The 21,650-nt window shown below is 42.2% G+C and overlaps 1 protein-coding gene across 4 annotated transcripts in view; it reads left to right on the top strand.

Annotated features, from left to right (window-relative positions):
* Positions 1 to 21,650, top strand: part of PLCB1 (phospholipase C beta 1) — a 657,432-nt gene that overhangs the window by 164,066 nt on the left and 471,716 nt on the right. For 3 of the 4 annotated variants that reach the window (XM_038396758.2, XM_043512118.1, XM_038396761.2), the window contains exon 3: positions 10,073 to 10,141. The exons of the other annotated variant lie outside the window; for it this stretch is intronic. In XM_038396758.2, coding sequence (XP_038252686.1) covers positions 10,107 to 10,141 — 35 coding nt within the window. In that variant the 5' untranslated portion in view covers positions 10,073 to 10,106. The remainder of the gene's footprint in view (positions 1 to 10,072; positions 10,142 to 21,650) is intronic. 4 annotated transcript variants of the gene reach the window in all.

Raw genomic sequence — 21,650 nt, 5'->3', positions numbered from 1 at the left:
AACATCCAGAGAGCAAAGTGTGCGGTTAGCAGCAAGACAGTGGTCCTCTCTTTGTGCTAGTGGACCTGCCTGATAGGCAGTTTACCAGAGGGTCCTTCTGGCATTGTCAAGCAGAGATTTCAATCGTGACCAAAGTAAATTGCTAACTGGATTCTGCAGAAAGGGAGGACGAACCCAGAACTGCACAGCTTTTTCATTGCCATAAATATGTTTATTCTTGTGACATCTTTTGCTTACCCTTCTGGAAACCAGTTACACGTTCAGTGCCAGTACAAACAAGTTTTAGGTATTTATGACCAGACAAGAGCATTCGTTTCCTTTCATTTGAATTCCTAGCTATTGCCACAAATGTCTGCTAGCAGAAGGAGATCCCATAATTGATTTGAATCCTGTACAAGGAGCTAGAAAGGAACTGTGCAGTTAGAAAAGTTAGGCCAGCCTTAGCATGAGAGCAATAATGTGTGTGGGGGCGGGTTTTAACAGCTCCTTAAACAATGAGCTAAGAGGAAAAAAGGGGTGGATGAAAGATCATAAAGAATTTGACAGAGAATTGCCAGCTAGGATTCATAAAGAAAAAAATTAACTTATAAAGATCCTTTACTATTATCAGTGATACCTGTACTTTTTAAAAGGCAGAGTTAGTGATAAATTGGAGAACACAGACTCGATTCTATCCACAAAAACCATGTATGCATACACTATGAGTAAAATCCCTGCCCCCTGGAATCCCAGGTGAAGTTCTGACCCAAATGGGAGTTTTGCCCTTGACTGCAATGGAGTCGGGATTTCACCCTGAAATTCCATTATTGACAAAGGAGTTGATTTTACCGTGCTTGACAACACACCATTTGGTATCCATCTTTTCATGCTGCCACAACCTGAAGAAGCTTGTGACTTCCACCGAGTTGGTCCAGTAAAAGATATTATCTCATTTATCTTGTCTCTTTTTATATCCTGGGACCAACACAACTACAACAACACTGCAGTGGAGTTAGGCAAATGCTGAGAACTTTTAACCCCCCCTTCACCTCCCCATTCCCCCATAAAGCTTTCCTTTTGGGATGATGACATTAGTTTTGCTGTGTACTCGTAGGCATGCGGGACTCACCCCGTGGTGCCTCCTGCTGGTGTCCTGGGAATTAGCTCTACTTCCAGCCTTGGAGTGCCCTCTGCAGGCCGGTATCCTGCTTACACCAAGCCCCTGTGTCCTTCCCGGACCCGGTGCCCCTTGTACCCCAGGGTGTTGCCCCCTGGCAGTAACCCCTCACTTACAGGGTCTCCCCTCCCCAGGGAACCCCCACCCCCTATCCCTACCTTGCCTCAGTCATAGGCTACTGCCAGTCACCAGCAAGACCCCACGCTGTGGGGCAGACTGCAGTATAAGCCCCTCATCACAGGCCAGATTGGGTTTGGACCTGCTGCCTCTGTCTAGCCTGGGGCTGTCCCCTGCACCTGTTTGGCCTAATACTAGGCAACAGCCTGGGGCTTTCCTGGCTGGAGCTCCCCCAGCTCCTCAGGCCCTTCCCCAGCCCTGCTCCAATCCAGGTGCTCTGCTTGGGTCCCTGCAGCCAGGTTCCTCCCTCTCAGAAGCTAGAGAGAGGCTCTTGAGCTTCAGCCCAGCAGCCCCTTTATAGGGCCGGCCGAGTCTGTTTGGGTGTGGCCACAGCTAAGGCTGCCTCCCAATCAGCCCCGCCCCTCTCCCAGGGCTGGCTTTTAACGCCTTTGGGCTGGGAGCGGGTAACCACCCCGCTACAGTGCTATATTGCAAAGTGACTAAAGGAAAGAGAAAAGGAAGGGAGGAGTACATGATGTAGCCCTGACTGAAAAAGAACCTTTTCTATTTCAATCTTTCATGTTCATTGGTCATTTCGGGGAATTTAATACCTGGGACAGTTTGGATGTAACTGAAGGTGGAGCTTTCTACTGAAATCTCTAACCCTCAATGTGGCTGCTATATTCACTCTAGAGATGAGTGTGAGTCACAAAATCTGCATACATATTTAGTCTTGAATATATAGAGCGAGATTCTTAGTTGGTGTAAATCAGCATAGCTCTGTTTACTTCAATACAGCTACACCAATGTATATAAGCTAAAACTCTGGTCCATAAACATAAACAATTATCTTAATAAGAATTTGCCTTATTAAGGCTTGCCAAACTCATTTTCACTTAATCTTTTACACTCAGTGGACAACATTTTCCCATAATGGGTTGTTTAACCTAAAAAGAAATCACATACTTATTTGCTTGTCAAGTTGAGTGGAAATACAAAGCAGTTACTCCAGATTCATACTGTTGTTTGTTACTGACAAAAAAATCTAGTTCAGTATGTTCGGATTGGGCCAGGGTATATTGATAAAACATTTGTCACAGTAACTGTGCTACACAGATTTTCCATTTAACAGAAAATTCTCTGATTTCAAAATTTGGTTTCATTCTGACTCAGAACAAAAGGTCAAGTTTAGAAATTTCCTGCAAAACAAAATTTTCAAAAAAAAATTGCTTCAGGTCAGTCAAAATATTTTGTTTTGATAAAATCAAAATATTTCATTTTTATTTTTGACTCTTTCTATTTCATTTTTTTAACGACTTAAAAGAAATCGAAATAGGTCATTTTAATGCACAAAATCAAAACATCACAAAAATGTACAAATAGAACACTCTGACGTCACAACCCTTTGTTTTGATTTTTTTTTTCTGAACAAAATTTTGTCAGCCAACATATTCCTGTGGAAAGTTTCAATTTCAAGAATTGACATTTCCGATTCAAAAATTTTCATCTGGCTGTAATTATTAGGAAACAACATGATTTCATTATCATGTAATTAATTCAGATTACAGTGGGGTTTACTCAACCAAATCCCCTGCTAATGTAAATTGGCATAGCTCCACTGAAGACAAATCTGCCCAGAGTTGTGTTAGGCACTTCACAGCAGTAGTCTGATGTGATGCAAGGAGGAAGGTGGAAGGATGAATGGAGTTTATAGCCGTAAGATTACATGGTTTCTCAACAGGTTAGCACTCAACATGATGGAGTAGAATTGTGTTTTTTGGGGGGAGTGGAGTAAGGTTATATATAAAATAAGTACATACCTATGCTGATTCATTCCATGCGGACATCAAAACAGACATCTACATTTACTATGTAATTTTGAAATAGGCTAAAGTGTCATGCAGAATTTCACAAACTAAACTATGAGCCATTGATCTTATTGGGAACTCTGGTTCACAAACGGATGGCACAATCCTTATTTCTATTTATGTATACTGTTTACATGTAAATCCACACCATGAGAATCATAGTACTGGACTTTTATATATAATTTATGAACATGCAATGGTATGTAACCAAACACGTGTAACTGCTCATCAACATGAGTAAAGGTTACACAATCTGACCCATAATCATTAAATGCTGTTACATGACCATAATGTGTATATACATGTATATAAAGTTCCTCATATTGGTAAATAGGGTGTATATATAAAGAAATATCTGAATTGTGCCATCCACTTTTAAGCCAAAATCCCCAAAGAGATTGTCAAGGCTGATTCCCCAGGATAGCACTTCGAGTGCAGAAGGTTGGGGCCCGCAAGGATTCTAAAAATTAATACTGGCCACTCCAGGCTTGTATTAAACTCCCAAGATTACAGCTTTTCTCTGACCTTGGATGCGTAGATGCTGCAACCACCCAAGTGCAAAACCCTCTTTGAGAACCCAGGAAGGCGCACTTGGGAATTCCTCCCTGTGGGGTACCCTCAAGCCCTTTCACACACACCCCTCCGGGGAAGAGCTAAGAAAGAAAACAAAGGAAATCAGCTGTTGCCACCAGCTAATTAAACAACATATGCACAAACTTCTTAGCACACATAATGCCAATCCTGTTCTGAAAAAAGGTAAAAACAAAAAGAAAGAAAATACATTTGGAATTTCGGCTTTTTGGTAGTTTTTAAAAAAAAAACAATTACAAGGACGAAGCATCAAGATAGCTTCTTGAGGTCCAGCTTAAAGGTTACACGCAAAACAAAAGCATCTAGGGTTAGCACAGAGGAGACAACAAGCCATAAAGAAATAAACCTACTCTTGTCTTCCTAGACATTTCCTGAACTACTTACATATCTGGGGTTTCAAATGAGTAGTTTCTAGGTGTGAGTTGATTTTCATACCTGGCCCAAAGCTTTTACAGCATAGTTCCAGCCCTGTCTCTGCTCTCCAAGAGAACAACACAGACAGACCAAGGGGAAGTTTTTTCCCCAATTTTAAAAATTTCTAGCCTTCCCATTGGCCATTTTGGTCAGGTGCCCACTCCCTTCCTTTTACCTATGCAGGGAGACTTAGAATGATAGACTTTAAGGTCAGAAGGGACCATTATGATCATCTAGTCTGACCTCCTGCAGAACGCAGGCCACAGAATCTCATCCACCCATTCCTGTAACAAACTCCGAACCTATGTCTGAGCTATTGAAATCCTCAAATCATGGTTTAAAGACTTCAAGGTCAGAGAATCCTCCAGCAAGTTACCTGTGTCACATGCTGCAGAGGAAGGCAAAAAAACCCCAGGGCCTCTGTCAATCTGCCCTGAAGAAGAATTCCTTCCCGACCCCAAATATGGCGACCAGCTAAACCCTGAACATGTGGGCAAGACTTACCAGCCAGACATCCAGGAAAGAATTCTCTGTCTAACCCCATCTAACATCCCATCACAGGCCATTGGGTATATTTACCACTAATAGTCAAAGATCAATTAATTGCCAAAATTAGGCTATCCCATCATACCATCTCCTCCATAAACTTATCAAGCTTAGTCTTGAAGCCAGATATGTCTTTTGCCCCCACTGCTCCCCTTGGAAGGCTGTTCCAGAACTTCACTCCTGTGATGGTTAGAAACCCTTTATAGGTAAAGCAAGTAGAGAACAACCACCAGGAGGGATTTATAGCTAACTGGCTGGCTGGGTGTCCATAAAAGGGAGCTACCTTTCATTATCACTGAGGAATTTTGCCTTGTTAACTAATGTTATGTTCATACGAAGTACCTAGCACGATGGGTGATGTGCTTCGCTCGGTTTTGGGAGGTTGAAATTATCTAATAAAAGTAAGAGTGAGCCAGATCCTGGGCAGTATAAATTGGTGTTGCTCTACTGAATTCAGATGAGACTGCTTGCGTGAGTAAGTGCTCCCCAACACAGGAAGGGTTGCACAATGCACTGTTTCTGTGAGGACATGCTCACCCAGAAGAGTGAGGATGCACAATCTAGCCCTATATGGATGGGTCTCTGTCTCAGATGATAGTTGAAAACAAACATAGCAGGATTAATATTAATTTCTTAGTGTTTTTGTGGTAGCTGAATTAAGAGACATTATTCTCTTGCAAGAGTAATAGCTCACGGTAACAATGGTTACAGGTATCTACTCAGTGCCAGGCTGGACTTACAGTGTTTTTGCTTCTCAGTTGCCATAGGCTTTCATGGCTCACCTAGCACACAGTATGGTTCCAATCCTGTGCCCATTGATTTCCGTAGCAGCAGGATTTAGACTGTCAATTTTGCAGCACTTGAACTGCAGCGTTTTTCTACCAAGTAGTAAAGAATGGAAGTATATTTTGGCTTCACAAAAAACCTGTCCAAAATGTATACTAAAATATTAGGAAATTGCCCTCCCACTCTTTAATGAGTCATTTGGAAGATGAAAGCAATTACTAAAGCTCACAAAGTTCCCAAGGGTTTGATATTCTTGAACCTAGGAACGTCTAAGAAATGTTACATTATGCATTCTGACTTATTCAGACCCTAGTGAATGCAGGCTACAGTGACATTTATGTGGGTGTGCTTACCTCAATTTCTTGCCTTTAGATGGCAAATTACAATGGCATAAGGGCTACTGTTTTCACAATGCAGGAGGCACATGTAAAATTAAATTGCATAAATGTACCGTAGTTGCATGCAGTGTTGTTGTAGCTGTGTTAGGCCCAGGACATTAGCGAGACAAGGTGGGTGAAGTAATATCTTTATTGGACCAACTTCTGTCTCTTGTCTCTCTCACCAACAGAAGTTGGTCCAATAAAAGATATTGCCTCACCCACCTTGTCTCTATAAATGTACTGTTCAGTTCTAATATCTGTTAACAAACAAGGACTATGGGTCATATGTTCCCAGGGCTTGCGTAGCTACTTCCTACAAAACCTACGTGAAAAGTCTGTGCACTAGCCAAAAAAACCTCCTAGGTGCTCAGTTGCCAGATCCAAAATATGGTAACGTGCATAAGGTTACAGCAAGGACTGACAGATTCCACTCTTTAAAAGTAGGGATCTAATTACATCCCCTCTTCAGATGGCCTTGGTTTTGTAGACTGAGTGTGCCTACAACTCCACTGCCCTGTTCTAACAATCCCCTTCCTAGAGGGAGCCCAGATCCTAGGATACAAATGCTGATAATAATATTGACTTGATTGTTTTGTGAGGTATTGATTTGTTTGGGTGTTCGTTGTTTGTATTTATTCTTGATGTGTATTATTTGAGTTGAAAGGTTCTTGTTATAAGTTTGTGTTAGGGGAGGTCTAGCCATTTATTCTCTTTTTAAAATAAAATACAAGGCCAATCCTACAATAACAAGCTTCTCACAATCACCTTGTGTGTAGTTTTTCATCTTCTCTTGTTATCCCTTTTTCTTCTACTTCTTTCATTCGTTCTCACTGTTATAACCATTCATTTCTAGCAGTTGTCAGTCTTTTCAGTTTTCTAAATCCTTCTTTGATTGCGTAAGTGGAATGTCTTTCTTCATGTCTGCAGCATCCTTAGAGCCACATTGCCAAAATGTTGCCATCCCTCAGGATTTTATCTTGTGATATTTGGTGTTTTTTGGAAAGCCCCAGTGTTGGGAGACCTGTGATTACACAAGCATCTTGGCCTTCATTTAAAAAAAAAAGTTTTTTCTAGCCCTCATAATTGCAGGGAAAAACTGAAAACCACAAACCCTAAAGGCTCAAAAACCAGAATACAAACAGAGCACCCAAAATGTTTCCACCATCTTTCGATTTTTAAGCCCTTCTCATTACTTTTGAGCTCTTGGTGTTGTCAGTAGTGCATTGTGGATACTCAATCTCATGTTGAATATTGCCTGACCCCACAAGCAGTCTCACTGAAGTTAGTGGGACTTCTTGTGGGGTGAAGGTATTACTCAGTGAGACAAGGGGATCACCATGTGATCCTTAACATATAGGGCTGGATACTCAGCTAATGTCCATGGATCTATGCTGATTGACTCTAGTTGAGGATAAAACCCTGAATTTCGAATAGTCACAATCTGCATGCTTTATTGTGGGTAGTATTTTTTTTTTTACCATGTTCAGTTCTGTTGATAGAGCAGAACTGCAAAAAAGGAGAAAGACTGTCTTAGTTTCCATTTCACTCTCAAATCCTGGGTTCTCTTTTCAGTTTCTCGCTTATCTTATCTCCCTTTTGTTAAATGTCCTCTCTCCTCGATATTTCTTTAATTACATCTAAAGTCTAGAGCTCCTCTTCCTATTCTAAATCTTATTGCCATTATCAGTCTCATGAATGCAACATGAATGCAACTCTTCGATATTTCATTCATTTTGTCTGAGTGTCTCTCAGACATTAAGTCAACAGAGAGACTCCACATTGAGTCCTTATTTTGCTGTATTCAGAGTCAAGCTTTAGCACTGTTTATACCTGTAATTGAACAGATTTATGCTAATATGGACTATTAGTCCTCATCAAGGTGTAAATGAGGCAGACAATAGTAAGAGGGGCTTTAATATTTTTAAGCAATGTCCAGTCAACTCAGAGTTATTTGCTCGAATCTCACAGGATAGTTTGTGTTGCTACTTGGGAAATATGTGCTCGGTGCTTGCAAAGAGCATACAAGTGGAGATAAATCTCTCTTCAAGCACTGTTCTTTGCACAGTAGCTATGTCCATATGTGATGGCCTTCACTTGTGGGGAGCATTGCCTAGTGGTGAGGCTTCCGGCCTTCAAACTGCGGGTGGTGGTGGTGGGGGAGGGTTGGTAGGGGAGCCCAGGCCCTCCCATTCCACCAGACTCCAGCCCAGAGCCCTGTGAGGACTATCAAAGGTCTGATAGCCGGTGCTGCCCTCCCTGGGCCACTTTCTACCATACGAGGGTTGCCCAAAGCTTGCTGTCTATGATTAGATGTGCAGGTGGTCAACTCACTGCTTGGCATCTCCTTGTGGCCATGCATGGTGTGGTAGCTCCCCCTGTCTCGGGGCAGCAGCTATCTCTTCTGGTGACTTGGCCCTCAGCCAGGTTCGGGAGAGGGTATGGGGAGGGTAATAGGAGCCTGTATAAGAAAAAGACCCCAAAATCAGGACTGTCCCTATAAAATCAGGACATCTGGTCACCCTAGTTCCAACTCTCCCCTGCTGGGGTAGTCCATAAAGAAAACAAGAGGATTTAATGCAAATAAACTGAGTCCATATGTAGGAGGGAATGCCTCCCTCTTAGGGCATCCCTGAAGCAGATCCTCCCTTCCCTCAGGGAGGGACCTTTGGTAGGGAAGATTCTGCCTTCCCTCAGCTTTTCTCTCAGGAGCTGTGAAGTGCATGTCTGCTCTCTTTTCTGCTCTGCCCCCAAGGGAGCTGTTCTGCATCCTTTAATTTCTCCCCCAGCCTGTGCCTGCCTTGCAGGTGTGGCGGGGCAGGTCTGGCCCCTTGTTGCCCAGTGTGGGGTTTGTATACGTTAAAGTACCTTCCATGATGTGCAATTACACCTACCCAGGAGCAGTTAGGGAAGAAGATATTGATTCTGAGTCTGCCTGGTTTCCCCCTGCTCCAAGAGAGTGGGAGTCCTTTGTACCAACCCTAGACTTGGTGATGGGTACACTCCCCAGCACAATGGTGTGGCAGCAATGCCCTGCTCATTGTGTGTGGGGGGGGTGGGGGAGGGCTAGCCATGGTTCCGTTCATTCTCCGCACCTTCTCCACCTCCCCATGCAGTGTGGGGGAGTATTGGCCCTGCGGAGGGTGCGTCTCATGCTGCACTGCTACCCATGGTATGGGTAGTTAGTGCAGGGTAATGGGGAGACACCTTACACCTCTGCATGGGTATGCAGGACTGGACACGAGGGCCTAGGGGAGATAAAGTTTGGCTAGTGTGAAGGTGGATGACTGGGACTCAGGAGACCTAAGTTCTGTTTCTGGCTCAACCATTGGCCTGCTTGATGAGCTTGGACAAATCATGTCACGCCTGTGTGCCTCAGTTTCCCCGTCTGTAAAATGGGGATAATGATACTGAACTCCTCTTTGTAGAGTGCTTTGAGATCTGATAAAAGCTAGCTGGTATTATTAAAACTGTGTTTAAAAAGTAAAATTAAACCCTTGGAAAATACAACACAATATTCTCTGTATTGTTTCTCTACGTAGGAGAGGTCACGTAGCACGTTGTTTTTGTTCTCTTAAGTGCAATATGTAGAAGTCATCTGAAGTGTGAGATGATGGTCGAAACTACATGATTTTTATTGAGTAGTAAGGAAAATAGTCGCGATAAAATTGATGGTGCACGTTATCACTAAGTGCACAGCATCCTTCTTATTCACACACACTTTTCAAAATGTCATGTCTACGATCATGTAGATTTTTCCACTGTGAGGTTAGGATGTTCTGTTTTTTGAAGTTTTCTTTTGCAGAATGGTAGCCAAGAGCTAATTATTGCGAGACAAGGGATACATAAAAAACAATATATAGAGGTTTTGTTGAAAAATGTGAACCACAGTAGAGTGCTTGGCAACACAAGAAATAGACTAAATAATTTTGGTTTGAAATGAGTACCTGGAAAATCAATATATCAAACTGGTGATGGAGATGGGGTGGGGGGAAAAAGACCAAAGCAGATTTTCAAGGAAACAATGGGGCTATATGGCAACGGTCCCTCTATTGCAGTGAGGAATTGTTACTCCTGACACGGTATGTAATGTGCAGGACAGAACCTGCACAGAGCTCACTGAAGACAGTAGCATTACTAGGGAACAATAGCGCAGTTAGCGAAGTGTTCATTTTCAATGAATGGGTAACAATATGTATTTCAACTTTTCCTTATAGGAGACAGAGCTGCTAGATCTCAGCTTTGTCAGAGATGCCAGATGTGGGAAACACGCCAGAGCTCCCAAGGTAGGAACTGCTGTTGTGTACATACCAGATGTTGCACTGATAACTTAGATAAGATGGCTTGGAAACTATATGCAGCAATTAGAAAATTTGTCCAACACAATAAATATCATTTTGCCTTTTTCTTCATTTACACAGCCTGTGAAAAGATGCGTTGAGATGTTTGGGCCATTGACTGTTGAGCCTCTGTGTACAGTTCTGATGAATGTTTTATTTGCAGTGAATAAACAATAACCTGGAAACTCATGAAGTATTTTTAAAGATCCTGTCAAAATGATGGAAGCTCTTAACTTCCCTATTGGCTGAGTGTTTAGTTTTAGTTCTCCCTTGCATTTGGTACTGGATGTTTGCCTGCTTGTTGAAGCCAATTAGTCTTTTTCATGTGACTTCAGTGGTCATTGAATCAGACCCTGTGGATCCAGTTAGGTGGGTTTGTTTGTACCTTCCTGATGAACGTTGCTGATAGAAATATGTTTTCTATATTGTTGGTTTTGGACAGATAATTGACATCTAAGTGGAAAATCCCTAGCGTGCCGTTCTGGTAACTGTACTGTACCCTAGGGAAATCCACAGAGGTTGTAGAAGGAAAGAAAATCTCTCCAGGGCTCTGGAAATGAATATTTGCTGCTTCGTGGCTGCTGCCGAAGCTTCAGGGTTGCAGCAGCCTCTGGAGTTGCAATTCCTACCCTGGCCTCGGGAGGAAGTGGATGATTGATTTGCAGTTGATCCTGTCCCTCCACACTCCTTTCTGCCCCTTCTGTGCTCCATCCAGCTGTGTTGCAGGATGTTTTCCCATGAGCTGCTCAGGTTTTGTCAGAATACATTTTAGCAGCATGAATGGCAAGTTCTGTGTATTTGAACCTAACTGATGGTTATCTTCAAATGTATTAAATCTGGTTTTCAAAGCTTTCCATATAGTGCCAGCAGCATTTGAAATGCTGAATTGTAATTGAAATGCTAAAGAAGTATTTTATGACATCGACATTAATATCAAATTACTTCACCATGATTAATGGTTTTATGATGAATAGTAATAAAAAATTAACGAGGGCTGGAACATTATTTTTAAACTGATACTCACTTTTATATAAGGCATTCAAGTTCTTCTAGCAAAAATGTTTTTAGCTAAGATTCATGTGCAGGCATTGATTTGGGGACTTTTGTTTATTAGGTTACATAAAGGCTGTTTTTGTTACTGTGTATTACCAGCTTGAGTGCAGTGGCATTAATTGAAGGGTAGCAGAAAACCAGGACTTCCGTCCTGGTGTAATGCCTCGTACCTGTGTGAATCAGCCCGCCTTTCATCGCTAGTTGCGTGGGATCCTTGATAGCGTGGCACAATAGATGCAGCACCTGCATTGGCAGTTTGACAGGGCCATGTTTACCCGGTGGAGCAAAATGCTCATTTGGGGATCAATTATGCCTATAGTGCACAGGTCCATGTTCTGGGCACGGTGGGCAAAGAGGTGTAATTCATGGGCGAGTGTATGTTACAGGCGACTCGGTGTGACAGAGCCACAGTAGCAGCTCAGGCTTTGAGATCGGGACATCACTAGTTCAACCCCAGGCCTAGAGGGCGGCCGTCAGAGAGGTATAGTGACTCCCAAAGCTACCAGATGTGCAGAAGCACTTCTCCACTGCTACCCTCCTTAACAGGTCACAGGGTGCCCTGTCCATGGACCCTCTATTTCCCTACCATTAAGTACTAGTGGGAATAATCCTTGCATTCAGGTGAGGGCAAGGACTGTAATTGTGGCCAGCCCCTGCATGGAGCCTCTTCAGAGGAGAAAGTCCTTGCACTTAGCACCCATGTAAAGGCATAGCACCCATAACCTGCTCATCCTACTTCATTTCTAAATATTATGGTCCAGATTCTCAGCTTCTGTAAATTGGCATAGATTCATTGAAGTTGACTTAGATCAGCTGAGGATCTGGCCGTATATGTGGTGCTGGAGGCACTCTCCGTACCAGGGACATGTAGTAAGTCTATATGACCTGTGTCCTGGCTGTCTTAGAGACCATGTGATATTTAGGTCATGGCACAAGGTCCAGCTGTTTGTATCAGAAAGAGGATTTGGATGGAAAATTCATTAAATGCGTAGAAATAACTTTTTTTTCTTTTGCATTCCTCTAATTTATGATAATCTGTGATATTGAATTTGGTGACTCTGTTTCCTGCTAGTTTGAGTAAGCTCATTTAATTTTGTGTGTTCATAATTATAAAGGCTTGTAGACTGGGCCTCTGTCTTACAAAGGCCTGATCCAAAACCCATTTAAGTCAGTGGGAGTCTTTACACCACTTTCAGTGGTCTTTAGATCAGGAAAGGTGGACAGAAATAAAGTGATCTGTATCCAGCACTGGCTTTTCGAATGTCCTATTTGATTTATTTATTTTTGTAGTTAAATAATAACACCAAAGATGCCTATACAAGGCACTAGGTACCCTACACAACATTAGTATTGCAACAAAGTCCCAGCAGCATTAAAACAATTATTTGAAATTATATTAAATTAATTTTACACAGCCACCCACATGTAAAAAAAAAACCCCTCCTATCCACCCGTTCATTATTCCGGGATGCTCTTCCTCCACCCTCTTCTGAACCCCTATCAAACAAAAAGGGGGTGTTTCTTGGGTTACCTTTAATTATTTGCCACTGTATTGTATAAAGTCCATCTTTGGTAGTAAGTGCTGGCATCTTTAAGTACAAGAAGCGAAACTGCTAATTTATAGGTCTGTTTCAAACTCGTCTGTGTGTGTTATTTTCAACAATTGTCTTCCTCCAGTCAAGAGAGCCATATTTTGTGAATTGTTTTGTATGTGTTTTGTAATCTCTAATGTGCCTTCTTAATTGATATAAAAAGGAATATTCTTTTCCTTTGGTCATTTTTAGCCGTGGGGGAAAATACTCAGTTCCTTTTATCTTCTTGTATAGTGGGTAACATTGCTAGTCTTTCTGTCAATCTATCTCACTCTGTCTCAAACTATCATAATATGTTTTGCTCTGATAACAATCATTAAAGCTAAGCTATGGATTTATGTGCTGTGGAAGGCTGGTAGGGTGGGAGCAGCCTGTGCTCTGGTGAAAGGAAATATTACAAAAGTGGTCTTTTTAATACCTGCCACGGCCATAATGTGTGGTGCCTGTTACACCTCTTGGGAAGGTGTAATCTGTAAATCCCCTTATACTCCCCTGTAGTTGTGATAAAAAGGACATTCTCCTGTACACGGTCCCACAAGACATGTTCTTGCCATCCACGTACCAATATGAACCTCATCACCGTGGCATCTAAGCCTCCTCACAGTCTTTAATGTATTTTTCCTCCCATCATCCTTTGAGGCAGGGAAGTTCTACTCCCCTTTTACAGGTGGGAAACAGGCATAAGGCAGGTTAAATGCCTTTCCCAGCATCACACAGGAAGTCAGCTGCAGAGCCAGGGAATGATCCGAGGTTTCCTGTAACCCAGTCTAATGCCCTATCCATGACTAGACCCTCCTTCCTTTCGCTGCGGACAGTAGCATGATGGGCGGTACTACTTCTCCCCACGTCTGCACTCCCAAGCACTGCAGCCGAGTTTTGTGGCTCTTCTCTGCGGGGGGGCCTGAGGAAAGAAGGGGCTCTTTTGCACCCACCCCTCCTCTCGAGTACCCACTCAAGCATTATTTGAACCTTCATGTTTTCCTAGGCTCAGTATCAACTGCTGGGTGTGAATATACCAACTTCTTGATCCATCTCATGAATTCTCCAGAAATCAACTGAGCATTTTGTTGTCTTGTACATGTGCTCTGTACTCTATCCAATGCCTTTTTGAAAGTTGGGCAGATGAAATCCTGGCCCCATGCAAGTCGATGGCAAATCTTCTGTTGGCATCAGTGGGCCCAGCATTTTATCCAGTATCCGGAACAACTGCTCACTGAGACGCCAACAGTGGAATTTGATCACTTGCTCAAGTAGGAGTGCTGCAGAGGAGTCTCACCCTTGGAAAGCTCAGGGGAAGGACTGTGCTTCAGGAATAATTCCCTCCTAGTGTACAAGGGGCCATTGTAGGTTGCACCATACTCCAGATGCACCTGGCCAACTATGACCTATGAATCTCTCGGTGCCAACTGGCAGAGGGCACAGAGGGTGCATAGAGTTTTACAGAGTTCCCCCGGATCAGATCCCCTGGATCACTAAAAGGTGGCATGTAGGGTCTCTGTTGTCGCCATAATCATTGTGGAGCATATACATAGATAATATTTACCAAGTTATGCATCTATACTGAAAATTATGTTCTTAAGGTTAGGCAGGTCACTGGACAGGTTCCTTCTAAGCAGGAAGTAACAGGCACTTCTCTTTCTGTCTGGTTATGCATGTACTGGGCATTGCATAATGAGCCTGATACCAGTTGAAAGATTGCCAATTCTACAAGAGAGGACATTGCCAGGAAGAAATAAACAGCTGGAGGAGATCCTGTTTATGAGTAAAAGCAATGGATTATGGGAGTCTATCTGGGAGAGCAGATGAAGGTCCACTCTGGGTCCTTCACCTTGGAGACCAGCTGACAACATGTCTTGTTTCATGAGAAACGGATCACAACCTGACTTATGTCTGAGCTAATGAAGTCCTCAAATCATGGTTTAAAGACTTCAAGGTGAAGAGAATCCTCCAGCAAGTGACCTGTGCCCCACGCTGCAGAGAAAGTCAAAAAACCCCCAGGGCCTCTGCCAATCTGCCCTGGGGGAAAATTCCTTCCCGACCCTAAATATGGCAACCAGCTGAACCCTGAACATGTGGGAAAGACTCACCAGCCAGATACCCAGGAAAAAATTCTCTGTAGTAACTCAGATCCCATCCCATCTAACATCCCATCACAGGCCATTGGGCCTATTTACCACTAATAGTCAAAGATCCATTAATTGCCAAAATCATGTTATCCCATCATACCATCTCCTCCATAAACTTTTCAAGCTTAGTCTTGAAGCCAGATAGGTCTTTTGCCCCCATTGCTTCCCTTGGAAGGCTGTTCCAGAACTTCACTCCTCTGACTGTTAGAAACCTTCGTCTAATTTCAAGTCTAAACTTCCTGATGGCCAGTTTATATCCATTTGTTCTTGTGTCCACATTGGTACTGAGCTTAAATAATTCCTCTCCTTCCCTGGTATTTATCTCTCTGATATATTTATAGAGAGCAATCATATCTCCCCTCAACCTTCTTTTAGTTAGGCTAAACAAGCCAAGTTCCTTGAGTCTCCTTTCATAAGACAGGTTTTCCATTCCTCGGATCATCTTAGTATCTCTTCTCTGTACCTGTTCCGGTTTGAAATCATCCTTCTTAAACATGGGCGACCAGAACTGCACACAGTATTCCAGATGAGGTCTCACCAGTGCCTTGTATAACGGTACTAAAACCTCCTTATCTCTACTGGAAACACCTCTCCTGATGCATCCCAAGACCACATTAGCTTTTTTCACGGCCATATCACATTGGCGGCTCATAGACATCCTATGATCTACCAATACTCCAAGGTCCTTCTCCTCCTCCATTACTTCTAATTGATGCGTCCCCATCTTATAACTAAAATTCTTGTTATTAATCCCTAAATGCATAACCTTACACTTCTCACTATTAAATTTCATCCTATTACTATTACTCCAGTTTACAAGGTCATCTAGATCCTCCTGTATAATATCCCAATCCTTCTCTGAATTGGCAATACCTCCCAGCTTTGTATCATCTGCAAACTTTATTAGCACACTCCCACTTTTTGTGCCAAGATCAGTAATAAAAAGATTAAATAAGATTGGTCCCAAAACCGACCCCTGAGGAACTCCACTGGTAACCTCCCTCCAGCCTGACAGTTCGCCTTTCAGTAGGACCCGTTGCAGTCTCCCCTTTAACCAATTCCTTATCCACCTTTTGATGTTCATATTGATCCCCATCTTCTCCAATTTAACTAATAATTCCCCATGTGGCATGGTATCAAACGCCTTACTGAAATCTAGGTAAATTAGATCCACTGCGTTTCCTTTAACTAAAAAATCTGTTACTTTTTCAAAGAAGGCGATCAGGTTGGTTTGGCATGATCTACCTTTTGTAAAATTATGTTGTATTTTGTCCCAATTACCGTTGACCTCAATGTCCTTAACTACTTTCTCCTTCAAAATTTTTTCCAAGATCTTGCATGCTGCAGATGTCAAACTAACAGGCCTGTAATTACCCAGATCACATTTTTTCCCTTTCTTAAAAATAGGAACTATGTTATCATTCTCCAGTCACATGGTACAACCCCTGAGTTTACAGATGCATTAAAAATTCTTGCTAATGGGTTTGCAATTTCATGTACCAGTTCCTTTAATATTCTCGGATGAAGATTATCTGGCCCCTCTGATTTAGTCCCATTAAGCTGTTCAAGTTTGGCTTCGACCTTGGATATGGTAATATCTACCTCCATATCCTCATTCCCATTTGTCATGCTACCATTATCCCTAAGCTCTTCATTAGCCTCATTAAAGACTGAGGCAAAATATTTGTTTAGAAATTGGGCCATGCCAAGATTATCCTTAACCTCCACTCCATCCTCAGTGTTTAGTGGTCCCACTTCTTCTTTCTTTGTTTTCTTCTTATTTATATGTCTATAGAACCTTTTACTATTGGTTTTAATTCCCTTTGCAAGGTTCAACTCTACATGACTTTTAGCCTTTCTCACTTTATCTCTACATGTTCTGACCTCAATAAAGTAGTTTTCTTTGCTGATTCCTCCCATCTTCCACACCTTGTATGCTTTCTGCTTTTTCTTAATCGCCTCTCTGATATGCTTGCTCATTGAGCTTGGTCTACAACTCCTTCTTATGAATTTTTTCCCCTTTCTTGGGATGCAGGCTTCCGATAGCTTCTGCAGCTTTGACTTGAAGTAATCCCAGGCCGCCTCTGCCTTTAGATCCATAAGTGTTTCAGTCCAATCCACTTCCCTAACCAATTTCCTTAATTTTTTGAAGTTAGCCCTTTTGAAATCAAAAACCTTAGTCACAGATTTATTTTTGTTTATCCTTCCGTTCAGTTTGAACTGAATTAGCTCATGATCACTCGAGCCAAGGTTGTCCCCTACAACCGTTTCTTCTATAAGGTCCTCACTGCTCACCAAAATCAAATCTAAAATGGCATCCCCTCTTGTTGATTCAGCAACTACTTGATGAAGGAATGCATATAGGAAAATCCTCTTATAATTCCTTGCACTAGTCCTCCAGTCTATATCTGGGATCTTAAAGTCTCTCATGATCATGCAGTTCCCATTAGTATTTACTTAATTAAAAACATTAAAGAGGTCTCTATCCATATCCACATTGGATCCCGGCGGTCTATAGCACACCCCAAGCACTATCCCAGAGGAGGCTCTAGTAGCTTTCTTCCCCACTGTGATATTTGCCCAGACAGACTCTGTCTTATCCATTCCATCGCTTCTTATTTCTTTACAGTCTACCTCATCATTGATGTACAATACTGCTCCACCACCTTTACCTTTATTTCTGTCTTTCCTAAACAGCACATACCCTTCAATACCTGTACTCCAGTCGTGACTACTATACCACCATGTTTCTGTTAACCCTATAATATCTAGTTTCACTTTCTGCACCAGTAGCTCTAGTTCCTCCATTTTGTTTCCTAGGCTCCTCGCATACAAACATCTTAATTTTTGCTGTTTGGCCTCACTCACTTTCTTCACCTGATTAGGCACGGTCATTCTATAGCCAGTATGACCTATTAGACTGGTATCCACACTGCCCTTCCTCCTTATGTCCATTCTCCTACCCCCAGCTGTATCCTTTCTTACTTCATTTTCTTCCCTCTCAATGTTAAAATCTGGCGTGGAGATTACCTGGATCTCCCCCAAATTCCTAGTTTAATCAGTTGTGCAAGCCTCCATCCTAGAAGTCTATTTCCCTCCCTACTCGGATGGAGTCCATCCCAAGAGAACAGCCCTCTGTCTATGAATGCCTCCCAGTGACCATACATCCCAAAACCCTCCTTATAGCACCACTGCCTGAGCCATCTATTGAGCATCATAATCTTGTCACACCTTTGTTGCACTTCTCTAGGAACAGGCAGAATCCCACTGAAGATCACCTGAGCCTGGATTTCCTTAAGCGTCTTCCCCAGCCCGGCATAGTCTCCCTTGATACGTTCCAGCAAGAATCTATAGGTATCATTTGTTCCCACATGAAGGATGATGAATGGATTCTTTCCTGCTCCCTTTAGGATCCTCTTCAACCTCAGGTCCGCATCCTGTATCTTAGCACCCGATAGACAGCATACCCTTCTGTTCTCTGGATCAACTCTGGTTACAGGCCTGTCTGTTCTTCTCAGTAAGGAGTCCTCAATCACGAAGATCTGCCTTTTCCTGGTGACGGTGCAATTCTCCGGTCTATCCCCTGTTCCCTCTGGCTGCAAATCCTTTTCATTCCTATTCCTATTCCTATTTTGGGCTGTCCTGTTCCTTTGGGAGCAGCAAATCTGTGAGTGTCCCATGGAGCAAGGATGGGACACTCCAGGTGGACTCTTGGAGGGCTCAAGGGGTGGGCAGTGCCTATCGCTAACCTGTAGAGAGAGCAAGGCCTGTGCAGGCCTAGAGGGGAGGACTTGTGTTGCTCGTGGCTGGTGAAGTTGGGGAGAGGACCCCCTGCAGGCACAGACAAGGCTTCCTCATACTAAGGAGCAGATGGTAGCGACATGCCCCCATAACCATGGGTACCCCGAGGAAATGTAACACCCACCCCTCCCCATTCTTTTTTGCTCCCTTTTTTTGGATGATGTGTTTCCACAGGACCCTGTCATGATTTAGCTCTAAACAAGGGCTTGATCCTGCACCTCCAGCTCAGGCCAGATTTCCACTGATCTCAGCTGGCAAGGAAACAACAGAAAGATTTGTTTTCATTGAATTTCCCTGTTCATTGTCTTCACTACCAGTGTACGCTGAATGTTCCAAATAGGTGAAAGAGGGCTCAACCAGTCCCCACATGTAAAGAAACTGGGTGAAACTCAGGGGTGGTAACCATGGAAGTGAGGCCCATTGATTGTATTGTTATTTACAATTCAACAACACCTAGAAGCCCCAGCCAAGATCTTTGGCCATTGTGATGATCACTGTACATTCACATAGTCAGAGCTCTTGCCTCCTATAATAAATAGAGAAGACAGACAAAGAGTCAGAGGAGGGAGTGATATGCCCATTTTACAGATGGGGGAACGGAGGCAAAGTTAGATCAAGGACCAGATTTTAATGGTATTTAGGCACCTAGAGATGCAGGTGCACCTAGGCACTTTTGAAAATCCCACTGGTGGAACCTCTATATCTTTAAAAATCTGGCCCCAAGTGACTTGTGATAGAGGGCTTTAACCACAAGCCAATCCTTCCTATCCCCCAATTTTTAAAGGATTTATTCTTCTCTCTTCAACCTCAAAACACCAGACTTGGAAATTATCTCAATATTTCCCACCTAACTGTGGTGTTTGTGCAAAGTCTTATGCTTTAGGTACAGAGTACTGGTAACCAAGGACAAATATCAAGCGCCACCAGCGTTGCAGTGAATTTCCAAATGAGAAGATAAATGGAACTAATGACCTAAAAAAACCCAAAGAAACCTTTATAATTGTGAATTAGGAGAAGTGTCTTGATTCCAATATAATGGGAGATATAACAGGGCCGAGGGAATAATAAGATGATAATATTAATCTCTGGTTTTTAATAAGTTATTAGAATCATTTAAGAAGGAAGCAAAAGTAATTTGGGGAGCAGGAGATTAATAAGCGATTCATCTTTAAACCAGAAGGAATAACTGTTGATGTAGATTCATTTCTGAAACATTAAATGCTCAGGGCCTCACCCCATAGTCCTCACTCATCAAAACTCCCATTGACGTCAGCCAGATTAGAACTCCAGCAAGGGCAGGCCCCAAGCTATTTATGTTTCAAAAATGCTGAAGCTGATTTGTAAATCAATAGTTGCTCCTTTGAATTCCATATTCATTTCCTCTTGCCATTCCATTTACCTGGTAGCAACCTCTGCAGTTTTATTTCAGTGTGAGGGCTGGGAAAGGCTCTATCTACATGCAGTGAAAGAGAAAAATTGCTTCTTGTGCAATAAAACACACATTTCTGTGAACATTCATATGCTCTGATGTGAGGTATACATGTGTCAATAATATATAAATTCTTAAATGTAGGAACATAACTAATAATGTCATAAGATACTAAATATCAGTTGAATGATTAACTATTGAAGAATTTGCATCCACAGTATGCTAATAGGACTGTAAAATACACACTATTTTTTACCATTTTGAAATTCTTGAGACAATAACAGTTTCTATGGAAACTGAACTCTTCATGTAACTATATAAGGGTTTCAGCAGCAAACAGAAATATTAGGACGAGTTGGCGGGGCTCAGGAAGAATCCTTATGGCAAATGTTCACCTTTTAAAACTTTTGATGCATTTGATTATTGTTTTTCCCCTTTCAATAGGAAATGAAATATTTTAAAATAATAGATGGTATAGGAACTTGAGAAAACTGAATAATAAATAATTAAAGGAACTGTTCTGAAAGCCTAAAATATATAAACAAGGCAACCCCCGGTACTTCAAACGTTTCAGCCCTGCAAACACATTTCCAGTTAACATGGTAAAAATCCGCTCAGCCCAGTCGTTAACGTTTTGAAGTGTCAGGTGTTTTGTTCGCAACTCTTGTGGTCTTGTGATATTTGGCATTTTTCTCAAAGCCCCAGCTTCTGGAATCAGGTGACCTGGGGAAAAATCTCAGCTATCAATTTAAAAAAAACAGGAAGTTTTTAGCACTCGTAACTGTGGAGGAAAGCTTGAATATGTGAACCCTAAAAGCTCAAAAACCAGAGAGGCAGATAAAAAGGATCCCAAGTTCATTACTTTTTAAAGTCTCATGACTTTTGGGTGGGGTCACTCATGAATTTGAAATGCTTGGGGGTTTTACTGCACTCGATTTTCTATTCTGTTGCATTGGTTTTTTTCATTGACAAGTGTGATGGAGTGGAGAATCAGGCCAGATATGTATTGAGATTTCTTTAGCAGTCTCTCTCTCTCTCTCTCTCTCTCTCTTTGTTTTTAACCCTGTCTTCTGAATTTACAAATTGGGATTTTAGAGCATTGTTTCAGACTCATTCACCGCATGCATGCATAAATAAATAACACATGGTTGTTCTAACTTCTGATACAGCTGATCAAATAGGAATTACAAGAAACCATCAGGATAGTAAATATAGTTGAGGCATTTGACTTCTGTGTGAACCCTGTCCTGAAGCAGAATTTGACCACTATTTTATGTTTGCAAACATGGTCTGGTGCTTTGGGGAGTGTATACTTCAGGGGAAGTTTCTATAGTTGCACGTTGAACGGGGTCTGATTTAAGGGAGTGAGTGTGATACCAATGAAATATGAAAGATTGTCTTGTTTTGGGGTGTTTTCTTTCTCTCTCTTCTTAATTCTCTCTGATGTTCATTTG

This window comes from Dermochelys coriacea, chromosome 3, assembly GCF_009764565.3.
Source record: "Dermochelys coriacea isolate rDerCor1 chromosome 3, rDerCor1.pri.v4, whole genome shotgun sequence".
NCBI lineage: Eukaryota > Metazoa > Chordata > Testudines > Dermochelyidae > Dermochelys > Dermochelys coriacea.
The sequence above is the reverse complement of the archived record's forward strand: the minus strand, read 5'-3'. Positions and strand labels throughout refer to the sequence as shown.